This window comes from Aquila chrysaetos, chromosome 24 (assembly GCF_900496995.4).
Source record: "Aquila chrysaetos chrysaetos chromosome 24, bAquChr1.4, whole genome shotgun sequence".
In the NCBI taxonomy this organism is placed as follows: Eukaryota; Metazoa; Chordata; class Aves; order Accipitriformes; family Accipitridae; genus Aquila; species Aquila chrysaetos.
In genome coordinates this window covers 3,801,001-3,821,630 of record NC_044027.1, presented here as the reverse complement: position 1 = coordinate 3,821,630, position 20,630 = coordinate 3,801,001, and the positions used below count along the sequence as shown (strand labels likewise).

Sequence of the window (20,630 nt, the reverse complement as noted above, 5' to 3'; positions counted from 1 at the left end):
AGTGGCTCCATCAGGAATACTTCTGTTTTTCTCATGTTGGTCAAGACGTGGTCAGAGTCTTTTCTATCCCATGCGTGATGCCTTTCTTTGCATAGTTAAAGCTGCATAAAGTGTAATTAGGCAGCCCCATATAATTAAGACAATTATGTAAGGTAAGCACCCCACAGAGTAATTGTGGCCAATTTTTAGCATACCCAGGGGCACTTACAGGGCCCAAGGTAGCCCTTCAAATGATTTACCTGCTCACATGTCTCTAAAGCACTCATCTTAGGTGTGTCTTAGGTGACATCTTTGAAGTGGACATTATTGTTCTGCTCCTGCTGAGAAACAGCTGGCTGGAGAAGTAGCCTCTTTTAGTTCTTCCTTCTTGCAAAAAAGGACTTTCGTATCTTGTTTCTGTTCTGAAGCAGACTGAAACTGAGACTCGATGTGAGTGACCCAGATTCAGATGTGACCCACCAGAAGAAGGGCTTAACTTTGAGAGCTGTCACTCCACAGGGGAAGCGTGGGTTGCTCTAGGCAGAGGCTCAGTTGCTTGCTGTCTTCGTCTCTTGCTTTTTGATGAGAAATTCCAGCCTGGTTCTGAGAAATCTTCCCAACAAAATGGTGGTGACATGAAAAAACTTCCTTGAAGTGTTTTGTTTGTAGTGGAAGGATATGTCAGTTCTCCTGCAAATACCATAAGGTTTCTTTTTTTAGATCCTGTTCTTTTGAGACAAAAGGCAGCTCTCTGCTTTCTTCTACCCTTTTACCTGGTTCCTGAAATCCATCTTGTGCCTTCCCTGCCTGAAGATTGACCTCTGCTCAAGCAGCACAATTCCTGAGGCAAGCCATATCCTAATCTGCATCTCAGCTCTAAATCTGGAGTCACTCAGTCCTTGTCCAGAGAAATATGCCAGTATCTGGCTATGATAACTGAACGTCAGTACCAATCCTGATACAGAAGGCAGAGAGTCACCTGAGCAGTAGGAAGGACAGTGTTAAGATCCAGAGGCTGTAGGAAGTGGTAGGTTGGAAAAAATTGCGTCATTGACCACCTGCACTAGCCAGGAAGAACCCTTCTTGCTGTGTGCTGTCTGTGCTTGGAGAAGGGGGCGTCCTGAGCACTAAAGAAGTTGTCTTGCAGTCAACAGAGCTGCCCACAGGGCACCTCTTTGCTCTTTGGGTGGACCAGATCCTCTTCTAGCTTGCCAGCAGCACATATGTGTACATCTGGGATGTTTTCTAATGTGTATGTTCCAGTTTGCACAGAGCTCAGGCCTTCCCTTTCTTAAAATAAAGTTGAGAGAGCTCTGTGAACCAGCCCTGGGATACAGCTGGGTGTGAGGAAAGGCTGAATATCAACCTGTGGTGCTACAACACCCTGCTCCCTCTGGCTCACCAGGCCTTGTGTTCTGCTGTGCTGGTGTCCATCCGAGGGAGCTCCAGGAAAGTCACTGAATTTAATGATTTTGGTAGCTTCTGAGATGTTTAAAATCACAGTGGGTCTTGGTCTTCTACCCTCTCCCTGCCCCAAAACACACATCAACATCCAAAACTGAAATTTGATTTTATTCTTTATTCTTTTTCTCTGCTTCTTTTAGCTGACTCCTGTGTTTCAGACCTTAACATGGATCTGCAGAGCCAGTTCATGTTTTCAGTCATCTTAGCAATAACCTTTTTTTAATTAAAAGCTCACCCCTTGCAGGAGGGAAAGAAAAGCTTCAAACATGAGAAGACTTGTGACGAGATCTCAAGCACTGGCAACTTTGAGCTGGAATTTCTAATGGTGGAACAGAACAGTTAGAGCACAATGTGGCCTTGCTAGAAAGAGGGAAAACAGCCATTTATGGCAGACAAATGTGTACAGTTGCCAAGCAAGGGCCCTCCTGGGCTCTGGAGCAGGCAGGGTGAAGGGTGCATGAGTTATTATTAGCTGCTTTGTATGGTGAAAAGGGCCTTCAGTTGCCTGCTCTCTGCAAAAGCTGCTTCACTCAGGAGTACTCTTGAGAATGAGGGAGTGGAAGGCAGGAATTTGAGACCCTTTTAAGGTCTGTTTACTCTTCCAGCCTCCGCAGATTTCAAGGGCATGTATCTGAGGCAAATCTGAAATGGTTATCATGGTGAGAGCTGCAGGCACAGGAGGGAGTGGAGATCCCTGCAGCCCTGTCAGCCAGGACTAATGGGTGACATGGGAATGTTTTCCTGCTCCACTGGGCCACTTCTGTACCAAATGTCTGTGATCCAGGTTGAGAACAGCCCCTCCGCAGGGACCATAAGAAAACAGTCCCGGGCCTTGTGTTTTCATACGACTTCTTGCTACAGGGAAACTGGAAGGCGATTTTCCCCTCCCTTTCCCTCTTGCGCAGTGTTTTCTGTGTGGAGACCTTCACAGCATTCATCCTCTTTCTAGCAGGGGGTTGGCTCACAGCTATGTTCCCAGCTCCTTTCTCTCATTAGAAATGCACCTTTTCAGGTTCGTAAGTCTCCATGTGCTTTTATAATGGGAAGTGAGCCTCCATGTGCATCAGGAAAAGGAGGCACATACTGAGAAAAAGTTAGTTGCTTTTGCAAATACAGAGCAGGCTGGTGCCAGCAGCAGGATCAACCCTATCGTGCTTGTTCAGCTGCTTTTCAGGCCAGCTGGGAGGAACGCGATCCTAAGCACACACAGCAGAGCTGGACAGTAAGGGATTTCAACCTGGCTTCACACCTTGAGATGGGTAGCAGGGATGTAGTTAGCTTTTGAACTCTGTGAGCCTCCAACAGGCTGCATCAGGGTGGAAAACCTTGATGGATGTCCACAGAGTCCCATACTGGAGGTCACAGAAGCATGTGAGCTGTAACTCTTGTTTTACACTGCCATAACATCTCCAATGCTGAGATCCAGATTTCCCAAATGCTGGTGATCTAAGACACTGTTTTGGGCAGCTCTTTAACCATGAATATTAACTTTCAAATCTTGGGTTACCCAACAAGATTTCACATCCAGATCTGAGTCTGGTCCGGGTGAGCAGACAGCTAGAATGTAGGCAGAAGATCTTAGCTGCAGAGCTGCTGTGTCTCTACGTGGCTCTGACGCAGCAGACCAGGCTCATCTGGTACCAGAGCTGCTGGGGATGCTGCAAACAAAAGATGTATGACATGGTGGTTAGGAATCTGAGTTTTGGGGAGACATCTCTGTTCAATTCCTGGCTCCATCACAAACTGCTGGCCTGCCCCAGGCTTGCCATTCTGCTTTCCTGTGACTCAGTTTACCTTCTGGGAAATAGGGGAGAACAAATAGCGCCCTACTTTGTGGGCTAATTTTGGGGGATAGCTGTATTAATGATACTTCAGTCTTTTAGGCCTTGGGATATCCTGTGCAGGTGGGAGTGAGTTGCTGAGCCCACAGTGCCCAGGCAGGATGATGCTGGCTGTGAAGGGAAGCAGCAGGATGCATCCTGCACTAACAGAGGGGCTCTGATCCCTGCCTGCCACCTCTGCCCCCTTCCATGGCCTGTGCTGATGTCTCAGCTGCTGGCATATTGGGTTGCGCTTTCCCAGATATGAGGAAGGTCTCCTGACAGAGCCCTGTGTATAATTCACTTAGCATGGCCTCAGCTAAGGCTCAGTACAGGAAGGGGAAAGTGGGTTATTGTTGTTATTGTTTTTCCAAGCCTCCTTTTGTTTTCTAAGGAATGTGGCTGCAAAGCCGTGCTGCCAAAGCCTCTCTTGAGAGTCCTGCTCTGACGCCAGGTCTTCCTTGGGGCTGCTGTGCCCAACGGGGGATGTATGCCAGCGAATGAGCTGCATGTTGTTTCTTTTACAACCGAGTAGCTATTCCCCTTGTGACACAGCTCACCCCACTCTCCATCCTCCCACGCACTGTGGCTATCACAGTTCTTCAGTGTTTCCTTTGCACAGCCTTTTCTTCTGTCACCTCGTGGGGAAGTGTCCATGCTCTGGATTTCCAGTCATCATTCTTGGCATGTCTTAGCCACCATGTTTGTTTTTTGGTGCCTGCTCAAATTCCAGAGGTGCTAAGAGATCCCAGATGGCTTTGCTGATCTCCCTGTGGGAGACAGGGACATAGCTGTCTGGGGTGGGAGTGGGACTGTCCCTGCCATTACTGGTGGGTGGGGTGGGGCAGGGCTGGAGTATAACTGGGCTCCCAAAAGCATTAATTATAGTGTGAGCTGGTGATGAGCATGTGGAGGACAATCACTCCAAGGAGCTCTGGGGAACACTGGTCAGCAGGGGTGGACTGAAACAGCCAAGGCCAGGGTGGCTGGTCTCTCAGGATCATCTATGCTCTAGCAGAGTCCTTGGGGCCAGGTCTTTGACCATCACATCCATGGCATACCTCAGGGCAGCCTCCTGGACACTATTTCCAAGATATTGAAGTTATGTTTAGCTTAAGCAGGTTTAAATGTGCCTGTTTCATTCCAAACCTAGCTTCTATATGAAGGTCCTGGGTTTTTGTAAAGCGAGACCAAAGTCCTGAGCAGAAATTGAGCAACAGATCAAGGCCTTGGACAGGCACCAAGGTCTGACCTGAAAATGGCTCAGGAATCCAGCCCCCCCTTCCTCTCCTCAAATGTACACAGATAAAATCATGACTCTCTCAATTCCTCTACATATGAGTGGAAAAATGCCCCCCGAGACTCTGCTAAAGCCTTGGTTGTTGCTGAAATGCAGAAATATGAAGAGAGAGCTTATGTGCTGCTTCTGTGAGTAATAGATGTGGCTCTAACCTGAAATTTGGGATCCAAACCCAGATGAACTCATGTGCAATCCAAAGCCATGCCTAAACCCAGATTTTTGAGTAAATGACCCGTACCTTAATAACTAACCAACTCCCTCCCGCCCTCCCTGGTTGCAGACACCCTGGCAGTGCAGGGTGAGTTCCAGCTCTGAAGCCAGATACCTGTTTGGCTCCGGCCTCCCTGACTTTCTTGAATAACAGAACTTTCTGTGGGACTTCTGCAACAGGCAGAGTGAAGAAAACCACATCTGCTTCCTCTACTGGTGTCTGCAAGACAGCAAGAAAGCGTGTGAATGCTGATACTAAGTCTGTCTTTGCTCTGATGGTCAACTGGCCTTTGGTGTTAGCTACAAAGGAGCTGTGCTCTGGTTAGAGCACGCTTGTCGCATGTAAAATTGCGGATAGCAAGGAGGCTTGCAAAGCACTGGAGGGTGGATGCGTCTGGTACACCCTGCTCCTGCCTCCCCCTGCCCAGGTGCAGCACCCCACCAAAAACCAATTACCTGGCTTTGCCAGGGAGGGTGAGGAATCCTTGGGAACAGCCTAGAGCAGTCCTGCAGAGTCCACCTGCTACCCAGGAGGTATCTCTCCAAGCAGGGATCAGCCTGCCTCTTGGGAAAGGGCACCACCCAGATCTAAGCTCTTGTAGGGTGTTGCCCAGCTTTATCTGGGCCGTCTTTGTGTGCTAATTGATGTTTGCAGGGGTTGGGAGGCTTGCTGGGCTCTGGGAAGCAATGGCTTCTTTCATATTTGTGGGTGTAGCCTGAGAAGAACCCCAAGGACCTTCTCCCAGTGTCCCTTCTCTCCCACGCTGGAGCCTGGACCATCCGCACACTGCAGCTCTCACTGGCTATAAGACAAATGTCCCCCTGTAGATTTGCAGTCTGGGCATATAGAGGCCACAAGAAGAGGGATGGATCCGGCAGAGCTTTGTCAGTATAGCAGCTATAGATTATGCCTGACATAATCTGTACTGTGGAGTTGAGCTGCGGACCAAGGGCTAGTGGGGAGGGAGAGGAGGGGAAGCCAGATCCATATGGCCAGATCCATAGCCCGTGACAGTAATAAGATTCTGGAGTTAGCCCTAACCAGGTCAGCTTGCCATAAACGAGAGTGGGCCAAAATCTGGAAGTCCTAGAGCTACTTGTCCTCTCTTTTGTTAAGCAGCACCTGCTACACTGGGTCTTTGAAGTCTGTATGGGACTGGCTTGATCTCTTCAGCCTTGTGGGAAAACACAGAACTTCCCAGAAAGATCCCATTTTCTGTTTGGCACTGTATGTCCTATAGAACCCTCAAGCAAAGGATGCTGTGGTGGTAGCTCAGGTCTGTGATGCTGCAATAGAAATTGCTTTAATCTGTAACCGTCTCCTGCTCTTCTCCACAGTGTAGGTGAATAAACTGCTCTTCACAGGCTTTCAAAAAACACATTCAAGGCCAGCAGAGATCCCCACTCAGTGCCGAGATGTCAGGCAGCTCTGAACAGGGTCAATAAATTCACCTACCAGCTGCTACAGCAACAGTGCCTTTGGTGCTCTTGCCCTTATTTTTTTGCCTATGATTAGGGTTGCTACGGCGCTGCAACACACATTACCCTGCATTAATAGTTTATAAGCAATAAATGCAGATTTTGGCAATGTACTGCTTTGGCAGCTCGTCACAGCGTTGCTCCCTGACTGAGCTGGAGTTTGGCAGACGAGTCACATTCTCACCACCTAAAAAATCCTGTCTTGTGGTTTCAGCCAGAGGGTTTTTTTTTTTTAACTTCTCATTTCTAAGAAAAGAAAAATCCCTTTTTCGTAGCATGGCTGCATGTCAGCAAAGTGTGAAATCCCTATATATAACCCTCCAGCCTCCCTTAGAAGGAAAGGTGTGAGAGAGACCCAAGGAGAGAGGTTTGCCTGAAAAGCGCTGGCTGGGGGGAGGAACGCTGGCCCCTTACCCCACCAGGCTACAGCACCGGCACAGTGCAGCTCATGGGAAGGGCCCTGTATCTTGCCTCTGCTTTGTGGCTTGGAACAAGACACAGCATCTCTTAGGCTCAGTTTCCTGCTGTGCTGGTTGTCTGTCTCTCCCATGTTAGACCATAACTCGTCAGCTCATGTGGTTGTTCGTGTGTGTCTTTGCGGTGCTGAGGAGGATTTGGGTCTGGTGTCCTGTGTTATTGGAGGGTTTGCCACCAGAGTTAGTGGTGGGTTTACCTGTTCCCAGCTGTGGAGAGGGAAATCATGTTTTGACTGGAGCCAGTATTTATTCTGGGACTTTCTAGAGGGGAAGAGAGCAGAGTCCGGGTAGGCAGACACACCCCAGGGTGCTGCGATAAGGGAGAATTACCAAGGGGCAATTTGCCTCTGCGCACAGCTGTGTCTCACACGTGCTGTTTACCTTGTGCTGGAGGCAAGGACTGGGGGAAGATGTTATCACCAAGGGCTGGTGAAGGGCAGAAGGGGTGGAGCAGGACAAGGGCTGTCCAGGGGCACTGGACCCTTCCTCCCAGAGTCCTGCTGCTCCTTGCTCCATTTCTGAGATAAAGACAGGGCTCTGGACTCTTTTTATCTCATAAACTAACAAGCCTGTTCCAGGCTTTACAGCTGGCAACTTTCTCTGGACCTGACTGTGCAAACCCCTCCAATCCCCACGCTGCTCTGGGTCTGCTGCCTTGGTGAGCGCTCCGCTGGACCTTTTCTATTGTCCCCTTTCTACCCTCTCAAGCTTTGTTCGACAGGAACAGAGGTAGGCGGAGGCAGTTGCATCCTGCAAAGAGGATGTGGAAAAAACAATAACCAAATGCAAAGAACAGGAAACCATCTCTGAAATCAGTGTGAGGTCATCTACACACCTTCCCCAACGAGGCAGCTTCATGAGGAACTGTATGTAGTCTGAGGCTTCGTCTCTGGACGATAATATTGAGCTTTAAACAAATGTCTTCTTACACAAGATACTGTCAACATGGGTTCAGCGAGAAGCTAGTAAGGCCAAGGAGAAAACCCCGGAGTCCACTGAAGGCAGCTGGAGCCAGCGAGTGCTCAGCACCATTGGAAAACTAGGTCCAAAGGCCTAAGGAGTTTGAAGAAAAAGCAATTCTTTCTGCTTGCGACTCCCTTGAGTACAGCAATGTTTGCTTCCTAAAATACTTCTGAACAGATGTGACATTCACAGTGGGTCAAATAGGTTGTTTTCCATGAGGAAACATGGCATGCAGTAAGGAAAGTGGATCAGGGGGAGGTTGTTCTGTGAAAGATGGCTCCTAGGAACTACATGCTCCCTCGCTGAAGCCCTGGGCTTGGGCTACAAAAGCTACCATGTTCAAATGCTGGGGGGAAAAGCATCCAGCTCTCAGTCCACATACAAATCTGCTCAGAAGCAGAGGGGAATATTTAAAGGTCCCTGACAGTCTACAAATGAAACTGCCCAGACATGCCCAAAATGTGTCCTGACATGTCCTGTCCACAAATCCCAAGGCACTCGGAGCTGGTGTGGGGAGTCAGGTTACAGGCAAAACAGGCGGAACAAAGGACCAAGATGACAAAAGACATTCAGGCACCAAAATAGGTGGCGAGGTGCTTAGCAAAGCCCAGCGCCATGGAGTCATGCAGGATGATAAGCTTCTGGGAGCTTGGCCCGTCTAGAAGATGCTAGGTGCTTGCCCTGACTGTGGTCTAGACTGCTGGGAATCAATACGTGCTGTAAAACATGGTCTGATCTAGCAGCTAACAGGTTAAAAAGGCTTTTTTTTCTGTCCATGTCCTCCCTCTCCCCTCCCCAGTTGCATTTCACACGGTTCAGTCACAGTCTTATTTCACAACTGTGTGTTTTGAAAGAACTTATTAGCTCTAAGTAAGTGTAGGCTGGGCTTAAGACTCTTGCTTTATTGTTTACCCTGCCTGCTAGGCCTGTTTCTGGGGTCAGACCCAGGTTACCAATTATAGCTGTGATTAAACATCCTAGTCCAGTTTACCCCTGGGCTTTTTTCCCCTTAAATTCCCAGTGATTGTGCTTAACTGGTGTTAGCAACCAGGTGGCTGCTGGCACTACGGTCACAACTGTCTGTGCCTTCTCCGGCAGACCCAGCTAATGAGATTTGAACCGGGCCAATACATCTATTATTTTTATAGTTCAGAACTGTTCCCAGGGATTTTTTTTCAGGTTTTTTTCTTAATGTAAAGAAAGCCAGCCCTTGGCTTCCCAAATCTACATAGATAACCTTAAAATCTTTCTCAAATGCTAGTGTAATTGGGAGGGACCTAGCTGGGAGAAGTGACAGCTAATCTAGCAATCCATGGGACACGTCTGATCAGGAGGATTTGAATGTTAATTCTGCGTAACTATTTTCCTGCTGATAACAGGGGGTGCAGATTCACACTGTCGCTGTTTGACTGGCATCTGACTCTAATGGTATTTGAGGACAGCTTGAAATTGTTTTTTGTGTCTCATACCTTATGAACTTCAGCCCAGCAGACTAAAAAAGGTGTCGTCACCCCCCAAAAAACATAACAAGTAAAAATGTAGCGTGGGAACAGTTGCCTTTTAGGTGTACATAAAACACTGTGAGTTGCTGACTCTTGAAAAGCCTTGAGTCCGTGTGAGCAGCTTGGTCTGTCCATGCTGATTTTTAACCCTTGATTGAAAGCCAAGTGTTCCCCTTCTATTGTAAAATTTCCAGCTCAACTGGTTTTGAGCCTCATTTGGATAAACAAGGCCAGAGTGTTTGAAAGCCTATCTGAACTTCTAATTCCTGTCAAACCAGTTACAAATCTAGTCTGGCCAATTGCTATGGAGAAGTTTATTGTGGTTTCTTTTTTTTTTTTTTTTTTTAATTGAAATCTAAATGCTCTCAGCCATTTCCAGCTAAACACAGGGCGGAAACTAATCTAGCCAGAACAGCATTAAAACCAGCTCTAACTTCTCTTTTTAAAATGAATTTTATTTTCTAATTGTTTGTTTACTCTGTAACTCCTCAAAGCAATTTGAAAGCATGTATTAAGTCTTATGCCCTGTCTTTAAGACTGCAGTCTTCTTGTAACAGGGCCAGAAATTATGGGCACATAACCCGCTTAGAGGTCCTTGAGCTCCACAGGAAATCTCTTATTGGAAGGGCTTAACGAAGACAATCTGATTTTGGAGACCAGGGCCTGTGTCCGACCATATGAACACACACAAGACAAAGACCCTAAGTTGTGCAAAGGGAGCCTGTAGAAAGACGGTGGTTAAGAATAAATGGAAGATCTGAATTTGGAGGATGGTGCCACCACTTACTTCATCCAGTTGCAGAGCAGGGGGGACCAGGGGAACCTGCTTGCCAAGGTTAGATCATCATCAGCACTTAACGAACACTGTTAGCCCTAATGGCAAATAAACCTGCACTTGCTATTCTTGGCAGGCTGGAGGACAGAAGACCTCTTGCTACAATTATCGTCCAGTGACTCAGGACTGGATGATACCATCCAAGTACTTTTTAATGTGACCCTTCTGTTGGACGGGAGAAACAAGCCCTTTTCCCTGCTCTCGGCTTGTCTGGTTAGATTTCAAGCTCTGCTCAGACCTCCTGTGCTTTACTACAGTAGAAAAGTTGAGGGTTTATTTTTGCTTTGGCTTTTACTGATATATTTGTATAAAGGTCTTCTACCAGGATGGTTTTGCTTGCTTCCTAATTTTCTGCTGATTATGACTGTACCCACGCGCTGTGAGCGTGTCTGCTGGCTGACAATACAGGTGTGTTTAAAGTAATGAAGCTGTGTGTGGACAGGCTCGGGCTGTGTGTTTATGCAGCCTCTTCCAGTGGCCTCTGGCTGCTGCTACAGTATAAATACCCTCCCCTTGCATTGTGCTGTGCTCTGGGTTTCACATGCACCCATGTGCTCTTTCATGTGTGTTGCTGACTTAAAAAAAGTCCTTAGACTTTAATCCTTGGGTTTATTTGAAAGCTTACAAAGGCAAATCTGTTTCATAGCAAGAGATTTGCTTGATTCCTTGTGCTCTGCGGATGAATGGAGTGGCAGATGGAGCGGGGAGGGGAGGACTCGGGGACCCCTTAGCTCTATCTTCTTGCTAGCTTGACCCTGCGCCTGCTGCCCAAAGCGCTTTCTTTTTAGCGACGCAGAACACAAAATGGGGTCAATACAAACCTCTGCTTGGGCAGTATCTGTTATATCCACCTCTTCTATGATTTCAAAAGCTATTTTCTTACTCTTTGCTCTGGCTTGTTGGTTATGCATTGCTACACAGCCATCATCTCATGCTTCAGAAGGTGTGAAATCCCATGTATAGCGTGTGCACATAGGAATGGCAGAGGTGCGAATAAAATGAGCTGCAGAGTCTGGAAGCAAAAGGCCTCAAAAAATCCTATTACACCCTTGAGTCAAGGGAAATAATTGGAGTTTTGAGACCTGCTGTATAAAGAGGTGCTGGAAAGCCTCCCCCCGACTTGCTGCATGAAATGCCCTCTTTTGAGGGGGACAGGCAGGGCAGTGCTCTCGCTACCCTTTGCCAAGAGCAGTGCCCAAGTGGGACAGGACCCGGCGCGGTTCGATAAGAGCCACGATAAGGTGGAGCTGTGCTGGCAGGCTGTGTGCCGGCAGGCGCACGCTGCTCCTTATCAAGGAGCGCCGCGGTGAAAGCGCTGTGCCAGCGACGGGAGCGGCACTGTGGGAACCAGTGATGGCTCAGCCTCTGCGGGGCTGCTCCTCGGGCAGAGGCAAACCCAGATGATCTAATTCCCTGCCTCGGTTTTCTCCAGCTGCACCCACTGCTTGTGGAGATGCCAAATGAGGCCCCAGCCATAGGAGGAGAACGCGTTTTCGCTGGGGATCACATCAGAGCTGTGGCTTCAGATCCTCCCCCGGTGCATGCCAAGGGAGGCATCTGGGGCTGTGAGACAATGGCTCGAAACAATCCCGGTTCTCTGCCAAGGAATATTTATTCAGAAATCCTGTCCTGTTTTGATACTAACTCTCTCATGGTTGATCAAAGCAAAGGCAAGAAAAGAGCTTGGCCTCCTACTGTTGCTTTAGCTTCAGGCCAGTTTCAGCAGAAGCTGGGCGAGTGCCTTTATCCTGGGCAGCGTGGCTGGCAGCTGGGCCAGCTGGTGCAGCTCCCTGTTTTGTAGTGGCTTTTAGGTGCTGCTTGCATCTCACAAAGCATCAGGGCCTTGCACCGCTTGCACCGATTCTCCTCTCCCCTCCTGCTGGGCTGGATGGAGGCAACCGAGGACGCTTGGTTCTGCTCCACGCTTGCCTTGGCTTGCTCTCCCTGCTCCATGATCGGACACGTCCTCTGCATTGCAGGCACCTCCTCCTGGATCCCACTCTTCCTCCAGCCAAAAGCCAGGCTGGAGGGAGGCACTGGGTCCTGGGGTGTCTGCCCTTGCTCCTCACCTCAAATGCTCCTCAGGCAGTGAGATGAAAGCGGTTATTATTGTGTTCCCCCTCATCTCCCTCACCTGCCTGGGACAGTACAGGTGATGGCAAGTTCTCCCTGCACACTTCAGGGGTCTCTGGAAAGGATTTGGCCTTGTCCAGGGAACAAGGATCTGTGATGTGTCTTGGGGAAGGAAATTTGGTGGTGGAAACCTGCTGGGGAGAGGAGCCCCTCTGTGTAGGGGGCCGGACCCCATCCTGTACTGAAGCCAGGAGGGGAGGAAGGGGCAGACAGCAGGGATGGGTCACTGTCGCTGACTGCGCTGGGTGACTGATCTGTGTCATTCCAGGTCAGCAGAAATGCCGCTCCAGCGCTGTCGAGGATGCCCCAGTGCCGATCCAGCACCCCATGCCTGTGCTGGGCCAATGCTCCAGCAGAAGTGTGCAGCACCCCGGGGCTCTCAGGGGCACCCTTCCCCTCGCACCAGCTCCCATCGGCTGCACCGTTCCTTCAGTCTGTTGCGGTTTCAGCGACTTGCCAGTGCCTTGGTGGGGACGAGCCTTTGCTTCACCTTCCCGAGGCGGCGTGTTTGTTAGTGGATGTGGCCCGTGAACTCACCCGCTGGCGGGGAAAACCTGACCCTGCCGGTACCGGAGCTCCGGAGCTCCTTGCAGCAGGCCGGGGAGGCTGGGCTGCGGCGGGCAGCGGGACCGGGCTGGCTTCCCGCAGGCCGCCGTGGCTCCGGGAGCAGCCGGGGGTGCCCCGACATCGGCATTCCCGGGGCGGCAAAGGGCACCTGGGCCGATCCGGGATCTGGGGGGGGGGGGGGGTTCCATCGCTTAGAACTGCCCGGGGACCCCTTGCCCTGCCCTCCCGCCCCCACGACCGCCACCTCCCGTGGGTCACCTCGAGTACCGGCAGCTGCCAGGGACCCCCGATCCCCCCCCTGACACCCGGAGCCCACGGGTGCCGCAGCCCGGGGGCTGAAAGGGAGCCTCTGCCCTGGAGCAGGGGGGTGCGGAGAGCTTGGGGGGGGGATGCGGAGAGCTGGGGTGGGCCGAGCCCCGGCCCCCTCCTCCTCCTCCTCCTCCTCCTCCTCCTTCTCCCAGGTCAGCCCCAAAAATAGCCCTCCGGTAACTTCCCCCCCCCTCCCCGCTCCGCCGCTATTGTCATCGCGGCGCCGACGTCACTCCTTCCACTGCGCTGAGGTCAGGCGCTATTAGCATACCGCGCCCTCTCGGCCAATGGGGGCCGCCGCGCCGATGACGCCTCCCCGGGCTGCCCTATTTAAAGGCGGCGCGGAGCCCGGCGGCGCAGAACGAGTTGGGGCGATCGCGGTGCCGGAGCCAGCGCCGCCGCTGCTGCCGCCTTTCCCCCGCCGCCCGGGAGCCCAGCATGAGCCAGCGCCAGAACCAGCGCCGCGGCGGCCCGCGGGCCGATATGGTGCCCGAGATCGCCGCCGCCGTGGGTTTCGTTTCCAGCCTGTTGCGGACGCGGGGTTGCGTCAGCGAGCAGCAGCTGCAGGTCTTCAGCGGGGCGCTGCGGGAGGCGCTCGCAGGTGAGGCGCGGCCCCGCCGGCCGGGGAAAAGATCGGCTTATGCGGGGAGGAAGGTCCGGGACGAGAAAAGCCCACTCGTGTTCGTGCTCTTCCTCTCACCCTTGGGGCCGGGCGCCCACTGGTGTCCTTCTCTGGTGCCCCTCTGTTGCTGCAAGGACCTGGTGTCCCTCCCTGGGTGCCCACCTGTGTCACCCTTGGTGCCGGATACCTATTTGTGCCTTTGCTTGAGTGCCCACCCATGTCCCTCATGGGACTGGCAGGCATCTGTGTGCCTCCCTGGGCACCCACCCGTGTCCCTGTGGGGTCCTGGGCAGCAGCTGCCTGAGCCCTGAAGATGAGCAGATCCCCTGCTGAGGGTCTTGTAGAGCTCCCCTGCCTTCTCCCAGCAGCAGCCCATCTGCTTGAAGCCCTCTTGATGCAGCTTGATATGAATAATCCAAAGCTGCTCTGTGTGCCCTGTCCCCTGGCCAGAAGGGCTCAGCTGTGTGTCAGTGGGGTTTGGCTCTCCCCTCCTGATGGGCATGTCTGGGGCTCAGGACTAACTGGGTGGTTCAGGGGTCTCCTCCCAGCTGAGCACAGCCTTGTGATATCAGCCCTAAGAAGCGGTGGTTTGTTTGCTGCTGTTGTTCTGATAAGGGGTACTGACATGCCCCTGAACTTGGAGAATGACCTGGATGTTAAACTCTGTGGTGGTTTGTTGTTGGTGATATGGTATCTACCCTGGCCACCCTGGTGGTCGGGACAAGAAGGTGTTGGGGTCCTGTCACTACAGCCCCTGTGGCACCATCCTGCCTGGGGTTTCTAGGACCCGAAGAGCTGTGCTCCTGTGCCTGGAGCAAGCAGCAGCTGAACAGTTGAGTGCTTGGCTCTGGAGCCTCTGTCTGATGGAGGCAGCCTGAGGAGGACTTGGTTTCCTCTGCCTGCAGCGAGGTGTGGGACCCCCTTGGGACTGCAGCAGGACACAGACCTCACAGCTGCTGCTCGCCTGCTCACCACTGTTCCCTTCTCGCTTCCCTTGCAGAGCACTACAAACATCACTGGTTTCCTGAGAAACCGTTCAAAGGCTCTGGGTATCGTTGCATCCGGATCAATCACAAAATGGACCCCATTATCAGCAAGGCAGCTAGCCAGATCGGACTCAGCCTACCGCAGCTCTACCAGCTCCTGCCCAGCGAGCTCACACTCTGGGTAGACCCCTACGAGGTCTCATACCGCATCGGTGAGGATGGCTCCATCTGTGTCTTGTATGAAGCGACTGCAACAAAACCTGTGAGCTCCTATGGGATGCTTACCTGTAAGAACCAGATGATGTTAGGTCGTACCAGTCCTTCCAAAAACTACATCATGACTGTCTCCAGCTAAATACTCCTCTTGTCCTTACACTGCCAAGACACAGGCTACTGTATACCTCGCCTGAGGATCTATTTTTAAGATGAAGAGCTATTTATATTTTTTAAAAAAATCCAAGAAAATCCAAAATTAAAATATTGGGCACCGCTTTGAACAGAAGCGGTGTTCTAGGTGCCTTTTTTTAAAGCTGTTGCAAGCTTGTGAGTTTTTATTATGAAGCCGATATCTACCTAATTAGTGTTGGATGGCAATTTTGGGCTGACTTGCTCACTTGGGCAGCTTGGAATGGAGGATGAGGGGGAAGAGCCAGGCTGGGAAGTGTGGCTTGGTGGTGGGAAATGTCTGTCGCCTTCTCACCATTCTGGTACCCAACAGTATTGCTGTATTGCCAAGTATTGCAATACTGTTGGAGAAGGGACGAAGGAGCTGCTGTCTTTTCTCCACTAACTACTTCACTCCCCAGCTGGTCTGATCTCTCTGGGGCCTGGATATAGTGTTTGGGGGAACCTGCCTCAGGTCTGGGTGATGCCAGGGACCATGGGGTCCCTCTCCTTTGCTCTCGCACATCTCCTGTGGACTCACTCCGTGAGTATTGCAGCTCTGCTCTGCCCCACTCCCAGCACAAAGTGAGGGTGAGCATGGCCTGTCTCCAACCTCTCCGTCTTTCCTGTCTGCTGTTGGACTGAAAGGGGCCACTTGGGTATTGGTGTCTTGTGAAGTGGAGCAAGGCAGAGATGCACCGGGGGTCAGGCTGTGCAGAGAACGTCCCCAAGATGAATGTTGCAGCTACTGTGGTGGCACTGTGGTACTGTTTGTTCCTGGTGCTCCCCAGTACCTGGCTATCACCCACTGCTTGCTGCACACCGAGAAGGGTACTCCAGACCCTGAAACCAGCACTGAACAGCTGTGAATTACAAAGCCTTTCTGCTACGTGTGGCTTAGACATCAGCCCATGACCTGCTTTTGTGTGGCCTCTCTGTGCTCCAAGAGTGGAGTCTGGCCTCTTGCTTGCAAAAGTTGCCTAATCCAAAGCTGATGACTTGCCGTGTCACTTCTCCAGAAGAGCTGAAGCAACTCGCCTTGTGCTGTAGAGGTTGGTGTGTGAGAACCCCTTTGCCCTGTCCCTTAATCAGAAGGGTTGGGGGTCTCTTCCCCCTGTGTGTGGGATGCTCAGATGCTTTGGTGTCCTAATGTTACTTTTAAAGTCACAGCACTTCTTCCCTCTCTTCCTCCTCTGTGTGATCAGCATGTGGCTGTCCCTGTCTCCACTGATAACTTGGTAAGGGGCATCGTTTGGTTCCAATCTCTTGGTACATTTTGCACAATTAATGCCTGGTCCTATGCTCTGTCTATTCAAGCAAAACTCCTCTTGGAGTCCCAGTGGTACTTGTTTTCAGGGAGACTTTGCCCAAGTGTTGTTCAGGATTTGGCCCTTAAACTGCTCTGGCTAACTGCAAATGGAGTGGGAGCTGAAAGTGCTGTCACAAGAACTTCACCTACCTGTCGGGAATGAGCCTTTACCAGGATGTTTTATGTCTGTTGCCTTTTTACTAACCAGCTGGTGCTCCTCCAGTGATCCTGGGAGAAGTGATTGAAAAAGCAGGGCATTGACATGGCTGTTTGTAATGAAACTTTCCCAGATTTGTCTCGGCACACTTTTTTTACCTTCCTCTTTTCTGACCTGGCAGCTGACTGGCATAACCAGAGTTGTTCTTGCCCAGCCTTTGATGAATCAAGTTCTCAGACATTTGTGCAATATATTTCCAAATCTTGGGCGCTCTGGGAGAGGAAGGAAGCCTCCCATCTTCCACAGTTCTGAGCTTGTTTTTTAATATCTTAAAAAAAAAAAAAAAAATTCAACACAGCTCCCCAAGTCTGACTGCTAATGTGGAAAAGTAAGTTCAGATTTTTGTAAGCTTCAAATCATGACTTCCAGAACTGGGAAACCAGCCTCAAATCTTAGATTCTTTTAAAATGTCAAGTGGTGAGTTATTTGTCCTTGAACAGTAATAACAGACTGTGGCTCTGAAGTTGCATCACTTCCCTCTGCATCACTCTAATTTCTCATGTCAGCAAAGCAGAAGCTGAAATGAAGCACTGGGGTTTTTTCCCTTGGTGAACTTGTGCAATAGGTGACCTCACCAAGAGGGGAGTACTTGGGAACTTCCAAAAAGCAAATTCCCTTTTCAAGGAAAAGGGATCTTGGTGCTTTTTGGAGTCCTCACTTAACCTGCTTACATGGAAAGCCCGTGATGAGAACTGCATCCAGGATAAGCATCGTTTGCTTTGCTTGCTGGACTCCTTGGCTGGATGTGGAGTTTCCTGAAGGCTGTTAACTTCCTTGTGTTGTAATTTATCATGATCAAAGCTGTCTTAAGATTTACCCCCCACTTTCACTCTGTTCCCTCACTCTTACCAGAAAAGTTTTTCAGGAACAACAGCCCACACCAAAGGAATACACTATAATTATTCTTAACATGCCCCCACTTCCAGAACCAAAATAGCCAAATCTCATTCTTTTGTCCCTGGTGTGGAGGAGTCTAATGTTAAAGGTGTCTGTGTTTAGCTTCAAAACCAACCAAATTTGGGTATAATCCATTTCTCTCTTGTAGCTGGTTACATGTAAAAGCTGTGAATTCATGTGCTCTGTTGCCTTCTGCCTACAAGCCTGATACTCAACTGCAGAGCTGAATGGTGTGTATTTTGAGACAGTGTATTTGAGGGGTTTCCTGTAATTTTTTTAACAAGCTGGACTGTTGAACGGGACCTGCTTTTTGTATTTGGTGAAAATGATAGAAAGTTTGTAAGCTACACTTGGAGGAGGGAGTGGATGGTTACTAATTGTATAGTAGTGTTTTTATATACAGAATGTACAGATCCTTTGACAGACGTATGCTTTTGTTACTTTAATAAAAATGTAGCACTATAAATGAGCCTTGTTTTCTTGCTGGGAACTGTTGTATGCTTGCAAAGAGGGTGAGGGTTGGGATTGCAGCCTAAATCCCACACTGTGAGTGCTGTGAGCTTGCTTAAAGTGTGGATGACTGTTAATATCCAGCTGTGTCAAGGAGGAGGTTTAGAAAAAAGCTGCTTAGTCAACATGCTGACTCTAAACTTGACCCTCTAAACCTGAGGAATTAAGGCTGGGAATTGTTCTGATGACTAATGTGTGGCTGTGGGTGTCCTGCCTTCTTCCCTGTGCTGACTGCTGTGTTCTGGCTTGGGCAGCGGTGGATTTATTCAGTGCAGGATTGTAGAAATCCTGTGTCCTGCCAGGGCATGAAGGTGTTATGTAGTCAACTGCCAGATCTCTTACCCAACCCTCGGAACGGCATAAATGAAGTCTTGGAAAGAAGCGATCGATGATCCGAGTGAGGCATGGGGCAGTTCCTAGTTAAGCCTCCCTGCCCCCACTGTCCTTTCAGGGGTGGCTGAGCAGGCAGAGGAGGAAGGGTGAGAGATGGGATTGAAATGTTCAGGCATGTGGAGGATGCTCTGGGCCTGTCATGATAAAGGCAGCTGGGGTTGATTCACAGGAGATCCTGTTTTGGCCCTGTTGAGAGGCTGGTGACTGCAGCATGGAGCTGTAACCCTGCTCCCTAGCATGGGGATGTCCAGCTTGTGTTTAACCCCCATCTGCACTCCTTCAAGCTGACCTGATTTAAGGACCTCAGCTAGATTGGCTTGTGCTAGTTTCAGTCCAAAACTCCATTTTTCTGGCGTTCAGGAGGCCTTGAGTTGCAGCCTGCTGGGGTCCTTGTGACCCACCCCAACCTGCTCCCTGTGCTGGTGCCCTCCTGGAGCGGTGATGCCAAGGTGGGGGCACAGGCCTGGTCCCACCGCTCTCCCTGTGGGGGCAAAGCAGCTTCTTCCCCTCCTGCTTTTGTCATAACGTGCCACCTCTGAGAGGAAAAGCATTTGTGGGCTGATTTTGGTGCTCTGTCAAAGCCGCTCCTTTTTGAACTCATCCCTTCATTAGTTTCCATGAACACACCCAAATTGCTGCTGCTTGTGAAACAGGGCTGTTGGGGAGGAATGGGTGTCCCATTCAGTTGCTGATTAGCTTGGGAGTCATCTGGGTTCAAAGGCTTGGTGGAGTCAGATGATGGCAGCCTTCCTCCCTCTGGCTTGTCCGGACCAGCAGTGGTCTGCCTGGACCTGTGTGCTGTCATCTGCGGCCCATTTTCAGGCTGGCATAGTCCATGCCATGACCAGCCTGGCATGGTCCTGCCTGCTGTGGCCCGTGGCTGGCATTTGGGCCAGCAGGCAGAGCCAAGATCATCTAAAATTTGCGTTGCTCACAGCCAAGATAAAAATACAGCTCTTACGCCATGGAGGGTTCTGTGAGGAGTCAATGCTACCCGCACCGCAACCAGATCCCACCGCTAGCGTTTTAATAGCTGACTCATCTACTATTTTTATTTTGCTTGTCATTTTTCTTCTGGTAGGATTGTGATACCTGGTGTACAGGCTGGGTTTTCTCGGGGATGCAACTTTATCTGCCCCTCCAAAGCCCTTCCTAGGCCTTTTAGTGCTGAGCTGCAGCTCTCAGCAGATTTTCTCAGAAAAAGACTGAAAGTAACTAAAACCACACTCGTCCAGTGCTGCCCACCTCCTGCCTGTTGAAATCTGAACTCATTTTCTGCTGAGCCTTTTGCTGGGCTTCTGTTGGAATTTTTTATTTGGGTGTTTCTGGGAGGGCAGGGAAGTGTCTGATTCAAGGAGCCTGGGTCAAATGTTGTCCTCTGTAATCAGAGATCGGTGTGTTGCATAAAGGAGCATTTGCCTTTGACGTGTCCTTGGTGAGAGCTCAGCCCTTTGCCGACAGACCTGCCTGCACACCTGCCTGCTTCCCGGCTCCGCGCAGGAGAGATGAGCTCTGCCGGCACAGCGGGGTCCAGGACTTAAACCCAGAGAGTATCCCTACGTGTGTGATACCCACCTAGAAACAAGTTACTGCCGCAAAAAATCCTGCTGCAGGGAGGAAGGACGGCATGGGTGATGCTGTCTCTCAGGGGAAAATGCTCTTCTCCTGTCCCAGCAGTCTGGAAGGGTGTTTAATGCCTATTTAGAGTAAAAAGGTGGGTAGGCTTTAATGTCCTGTCCCCTGCACTGATGTGTTGTCCGCCTGCTATCCGTGCAAGTCTTCCCAGCTGTGTGCGTGCTGTAGCAGTGCTGTCGCAGGAGCTGGGGCAGTTTTGGGGGCTGGTCTGTTGGTGAAACACAGATTGTGCAAAGCCCAAATCAGCCGCGGGGAATGTCCTGACCCAGCGGTAACAACCGCCCCAGGATGGGGTCCCCCTGGGTCCATGAGGATACTTTGGTTAGCTCATAGCAAAATGTTTGTTTGATTTTTTTGTGTGTTTCTGTGCTCCTCTTTCCTGGGGTCCCTTTAGCAGAAATTGGGCATTTCTCAGAAAAGCAACATTGGCATTTACGATGCGAAGCTGCTGGTTGGGGTTATTTCTGCCCTTCCCACAGAAACCAGATCTCATCCCCTGCCAGTCCTGGTATTACCGTCCTTGCCTCGAAGCTTTTACCTCCTGCCCACCCTGAAGCTGGGAAGAGAGCCGAGCCCCTTTGAAACGGTGGCAAATGGGACAGGTTGCTCAGAAGGGAAAGAGGTGAGCGGGGACGGCACC

The 20,630-nt window shown here is 50.6% G+C and overlaps 1 protein-coding gene across 1 annotated transcript; it reads left to right on the top strand.

The window, feature by feature from the left end:
- The first annotated feature begins 13,399 nt into the window (after positions 1-13,399).
- BTG2 (BTG anti-proliferation factor 2) lies at positions 13,400-17,918 on the top strand. Its single transcript, XM_030000622.1, has 2 exons — positions 13,400-13,638; positions 14,660-17,918. Exons 1-2 carry the CDS (start codon positions 13,476-13,478, stop codon positions 14,998-15,000), a joined length of 504 nt encoding a protein of 167 aa, XP_029856482.1. The 5' UTR covers positions 13,400-13,475; the 3' UTR covers positions 15,001-17,918.
- The last annotated feature ends 2,712 nt before the right edge of the window (positions 17,919-20,630 follow it).